We start from the raw sequence: 5,770 nt of genomic DNA on the forward strand, positions 1-5,770 counted from the left end.
TACCAAGCATTAAATTTCTTATTTAAATAAAATATGTTTTAAACAGATATAACAATTTGGACCAAATATAAATATTTTAAATATAATTTTTTTGTCTTAGAAGTAAGATTTTATGAAATTTAAGAATTTTTAATTTATTTACCTATAAAATTTTCTAATCAAATATAATAATAATACAAACACGAAGCCTTCTCCTCTATTATAAAATCTTTTGTCAAGGCTTTTATAAATATATTGCAAATTTTAAGCATATAAATCAACAATAAATATTTATTTCAAAAGGTAATAATTTAAATAAATATAAATATTTTAAGTAAAAAATACACTAAATTAAATAATTTATCAGAAGAATAATTTAGGCTTTCAAAATATTTAAGCTGTATTTTTAATTAATGAAAATTATCTAAGATTTCATATAAATCCTAAATTTTATAAAAATATATGTTTAGAGTTTTATTATTTATTCCCAGAAAATATTTTTTATATTTTTTTCTCGCTCTAAAGCTGGTCAAGAGAGAGAAAGTTTATGTGGTTTTCTACAGAAGCACGTGTGGAGGAAATGAGAGGAATGGGCCGAAAGCAGAGGACCCTCCACTTGTTCTACAATCTACATGTTCTGTGGCTGAGCGCCCTTTTAGGAGCTTTTAATAGAAAATAAAAATAAAAATATTTTATTAAAATTTAATTTTTATCCCAATATAAAAATAAAATTGGATATTATTTTACTGTATAAAATTTTAATTTAGATTATATTTTAATACATTTTTTATTATTAGAAAAATTTAGAAATATTATTTTATTATATTTATGATATAATTATCTTCAAAATCTAGTTTTATTTGAAAATTAATGTAATAATATTATGATTTACAAAAAACGGGTGAAATAAATAAAAAATTGTAATTTAATAATAATATAAAAATAATGCTATTATATCCATTTAGAAGTAAAGAGAAAAAACTAATAAAAAAATAATTTTATATACTCCAACTCAACTGTGGACATATTAAAAAAATGAAAATTTTGAGGCTGATACTGTAGCATTTTACAAAGCTTGAAGGCTAAAACTTACATGGCCCAAAGCAGTTGCCGGTAATATTTCTACTATCCTCTCTTCACAGTCCGCACCAACATCTACCCTCTTTTTCCCCGTAGATCCAAACGATTGAAGAAGGATGCGAAGTTGATCTATGGGTGCTCTGAGGAAGAGTGGTGTTAGCTCATAAGAAAGCTCAGTTAAAGAAAGATCGAATGATGAGCGTGAAGCCTCAGGAAGAAGATTACCCAGATTTTGTGGAGTTTGATCCCAGCGGAAGATATGGAAGGGTTTGTTGTTTCTTGTTCCTAAAGGTTTCTCCTTTCTCCTCCCATCTCTATCCTCATCACTTTTTCTTATTTGGTTTATCGCAGTACAACGAAATTCTTGGCAAAGGAGCTTCGAAAACTGTGTAAGATCCTAAATCCTCATTGCCCAAAAGTGAGAAAAAAGACAATTTGATATTGACTTTATTTTATGTTGGATGATTCGGTTTCAGCAGATATAGGGCTTTTGATGAGTATGAAGGAATCGAGGTTGCTTGGAACCAGGTTAAACTTAATGATTTCCTTCAGAGCGCGCAGGATTTGGAGAGGCTTTATTGTGAGATTCACCTCTTAAAGGCACTTAAGCACAAGAACATTATGAAGTTCTATACATCATGGGTTGACAGTTCTAAGAGAAACATCAATTTTATTACTGAGTTGTTTACCTCTGGAACCCTTAAGCAGTGAGCAGGCCATCTCTTTTTTATGTGAAACTTCACTGTCTTCTTCCCTCTTGAAATCTTCTAATTTGTTGTGTTTGATTTGTGTATGTAGGTATAGGCAGAGATATAGAAAGGTGAACCTCAGGGCAGTAAAGCATTGGTGCAGGCAAATTCTCATGGGGCTTGTCTACCTTCATAGCCATGACCCTCCTGTGATTCACAGGGATCTCAAATGTGACAATATCTTCATCAATGGGAATCAGGGAGAGGTTAAGATTGGTGATCTTGGCCTCGCCGCCATACTCCGCAAGTCCCAAGCCGTCCATTGTGTTGGTGAGTGTTCCATCCTTCTTTGAGTTTGCCTCATGTTTATATACTAGAATTAGATTTTAATGAAATTGTTCATGTTCAGGGACTCCAGAGTTCATGGCCCCTGAGGTCTATGAGGAAGAATACAATGAATTGGTGGATATATACTCTTTTGGAATGTGTGTGTTGGAGATGGTTACCTTTGATTATCCTTATAGTGAATGTACGCATCCTGCTCAAATCTATAAAAAAGTTATTTCGGTGAGAGATCTTATCTTGTTTGGTCTGAAAAATTATGAAGTTCTTTGTTCATTGTGTTTGAAATGCTAAAAATTAGCTATTTATATTCCTTTTTTTAAATTTAGCTGAATATACATGATGGTTATTCTTGAATTGCTAGACAATAAATGTATATTTTTCTTGTAAGTTAGACATCTATAATATGCTTGATTTTTTTTCTTGTAGAATAGAAGCAAATGATTTGCAATTTGATAAAAAAATTGTCTGATATACTTTAAGAAGAAGAAGTGTCTTGTATCAACCTTTTTTTCTCTTTTGTTGAAATTCATTTACTCTTAGATGGTGGTGAGACCAGCAATGCTTTATGGCGCAGAATGTTGTCCATTAAAAGAGAAGCATAATATTAAGTTGTGTTGCTAACATGAGGTTGCTCAGATGGATGATTGGATTTACTCTTATAGACAAGATATAAAATGGGCATATCCGTGAAAAGGTTGGAGTAGTTCTAGTGACAGATAAGATTAGAGAGAGTCACCTTAGAAGGTTTGGTCATGTAAAATGGCGGCATTCCGATGGCCCTGTTAGGAAAGTAGATGTATTATATTTGGCCTATATTAAGAAATGTAGAAATAGACTTAAAAAGACTTGGTTAAAAAAATATTAGAAACGACTTTTCTTTATTAGATTTAAATGAGAATTTGACTCTTAACATGACACAATGGAGAAAAATGATTTATGTAGCCGACCCCATGCGGTGGGATAAAGGCTTGATGTTGTTGTTGTTGTTGAAATTCATTTACCTTTCATCTTCCTGCAGGGAACAAAACCTGAGGCTTTATATAAAGTCAAGGACCCAGAGGTGAGGCGATTTGTGGAGAAATGTTTGGTCGCAGCGTCACAGAGATTGCCTGCTTGGGAGCTTCTAAAAGACCCTTTCCTCCAAATTGATGGTCTTGGCCCAGTGGTCGACAATGGAGATATCATTGAAATCGGATTGTGGCAACCTTCTTTAACTCTTCAACATAGAAATGGCTCATTAATTACGGATGAACCATACTTCAAGAACAGGTTGGATTACACTGATGATGAGCTAGAAATCCATGGTATGGAATTGTTCAATAATCAAGAGGAGGAACATTTTGGTAATGTGGATATTGCTATCAAAGGAAGAAGGAGAGAAGATGGAGTAGTGTTTCTTAGGCTCAGGATTACAGATAAAAACGGTATGGTAGATCTGCAACTCTTCTTATGTGAAAACTTGGAACCAGCTCAATATAATATTTTTCTTCTTGCAGGCCATGTGAGGAATATTTATTTCCCCTTTGATGTTGAAGCTGATACTGCTCTGAATGTTGCAGTTGAAATGGTTTCTGAATTAGACATTACTGACTATGAGGTAACAAGGATAGCAGAAATGATCGATGGTGAGCTCTCAACCTTGGTTCCTGGTTGGAAGGCAGGTCTGGGAATTGACAATTCAACTAGATTCTATTTGAAGAACCAATGCAAGAATTGCACATCCAATGCTTTCTCATGCGATTCGCCTCTAGACTTTCTTACTTTAAAAGGTCCCGGATTCGAGAATATTCAGTCATATTACAGCTCCAATCTTGAATGCGCACCAGTGCACAGTCGATTTGAAGAGATTACTTACCAAGACGAGGTGTTGCAGGGAGAACTGGTGATCTCTTCTGGTCATTCTGATGAACTGGCTTCAAGAGGATGTCATTATCATGAAGAAGGTGATCACTTGTGTTCTTCCAATATGGATGTGGAGATTAGTAGCAAGAAGAAAATATCAAGTGAATTATGGGATCTGAATGTGAATTCTGAGAACAAACACCATGAAGATGCATCAAATGTAGCAGATGAACATGAAAATGAGATCCAGTATGAACTGAGTGAGTCAAAGGGAGATCTGCATCCATCTCCTGAACGCTGCAACTTGATTCAGAAAATGGAAGATGGCTTAAGTTGTAGTTCATTGCTAGCATCGAAAGGGGCGACAATGAAGTCTTTTCATCTTGGAAATAATCGTGGCTTTCATATTCCTTCTAACGATCAAGTCCCTGATTTTGAAGTTGACTTAAATTTTGACAAATTCTTCAGCATCTCAAATCCCAACAGAAATTCTGAACCTAAGGTCACAGCGAAGAGCTTATATACTGGAAACAATTTACCTTCTCCTATATTGAGAACCAAATCTCTACCAGTTGATGCAGTGGATGTTTGAGATTGTTGTATAATACTATTTTTAAAAGATCCAAAGATTGGCTTTTTTCTTCCTTAACCAAACTATTCATTTATGCAGATCTGTTAGATGATAACTCCTTGTCATTCTTGCTTTATAGATAAGAACTAACGGCTAGTTTGGTGTTGTATGTAATGTTTCTGAGCTGTAAAATTTTGAGAATCAATGAAGAAAGGAAGAATGCATTTGTTCAAAAGCTTGAAATATTTGCATCATGATTTCATTCTGTAACTTCCAAAATTTTGTCAGCGTGTAAGAATTCAAAATTTTGATTTCTTCCACTTCCAAAGCCTGGAAGCTAGGATTTCCAGTTAGCTTGATAGCAATGTGAACATAATAGCTGTATACTCTTATACTCCACATGTAGAGGGAGTTACATACAAAGTTAACAGATAGAACTAAAGTTTTCGTTCCAGCTTTGCACGGATATCCAACAACAAACAAGAGAGAAATAAAAAAAACATCAGAATTTTTACGTGCAAAAACCCTGGAAAGAGAAAAAATCACAGGGCCATGCTCAGTTGAAATAATTCCACTAGTGTTTGCTTGAGATACAAGATGCTGACTCGTCCTTAAAATTTAGGATGATCAGATTACAATGATTCACTTACGAATTAAAGTCCAGTTACAAACAAGTTGTGTATTCAAACTGAATTCAGTCACTTAGATTTTCAGCGTCACTTGGAAACCGGGCAGAGTTCCGGCGTCACTGGAAAGTCGGGCGAAATTCCGGCGTCACTTGGACGTCGGGCAGAATTCTGGCGTCACTTGGGCTTTGGGCAGAATTTTGGTGGTGGTCGAGGAGTTTCTTCCCTCATATCATTCTCTTCTTCTACTCTTCTTCTTTTTGCTTGGGTCCCCTCTCAAGAGAAATGATGGGCTATTTATAGTTTTTGAGGATGACATGACCCGTAAATAAAAGGAGAATCAAGGGCAAAGGTGGAGTGGTTCGGATGGACGGCTGATATTGAATCCTTTGATCGTGGACCATTTATCAGACATTTGAAGGTCTTAACGATATCGGAATTCAGCTATCTTGGGCTCGTTGGATTTGTCTCGTCGAGCTGCTCGATTCGACTATAATCATGTCATGTTTGGAAACCATTTGGTAATCCAAATTGTGGTTTGAACTTGCCAACAGTGCTTCGGGTCTTCTATTCAGACTCATTTGGCTCAGATCGAGTTGAATTTGGTGCCGTTGGGTTCGTATTTTCGAGACGCTCAG

The 5,770-nt window shown here is 35.0% G+C and overlaps 1 protein-coding gene across 2 annotated transcripts; it reads left to right on the forward strand.

Moving 5' to 3' along the window:
* Nucleotides 1-1,020: 1,020 nt before the first annotated feature.
* LOC110096452 (probable serine/threonine-protein kinase WNK9) lies at nt 1,021-4,749 on the forward strand. Of its 2 annotated transcripts, none has more exons than XM_020822424.2 (7): nt 1,021-1,326; nt 1,411-1,448; nt 1,536-1,766; nt 1,858-2,078; nt 2,158-2,315; nt 3,112-3,517; nt 3,590-4,749. In XM_020822424.2, exons 1-7 carry the CDS (start codon nt 1,252-1,254, stop codon nt 4,525-4,527), a joined length of 2,067 nt encoding a protein of 688 aa, XP_020678083.1. In that variant the 5' UTR covers nt 1,021-1,251; the 3' UTR covers nt 4,528-4,749. The 2 variants fall into 2 exon arrangements, with proteins under 2 accessions (XP_020678083.1, XP_020678084.1); XM_020822425.2 differs by having other exon boundaries at nt 1,539-1,766.
* Nucleotides 4,750-5,770: the final 1,021 nt, after the last annotated feature.

This window comes from Dendrobium catenatum, unplaced genomic scaffold (assembly GCF_001605985.2).
Source record: "Dendrobium catenatum unplaced genomic scaffold, ASM160598v2 fragScaff_scaffold_761, whole genome shotgun sequence".
NCBI lineage: Eukaryota > Viridiplantae > Streptophyta > Magnoliopsida > Asparagales > Orchidaceae > Dendrobium > Dendrobium catenatum.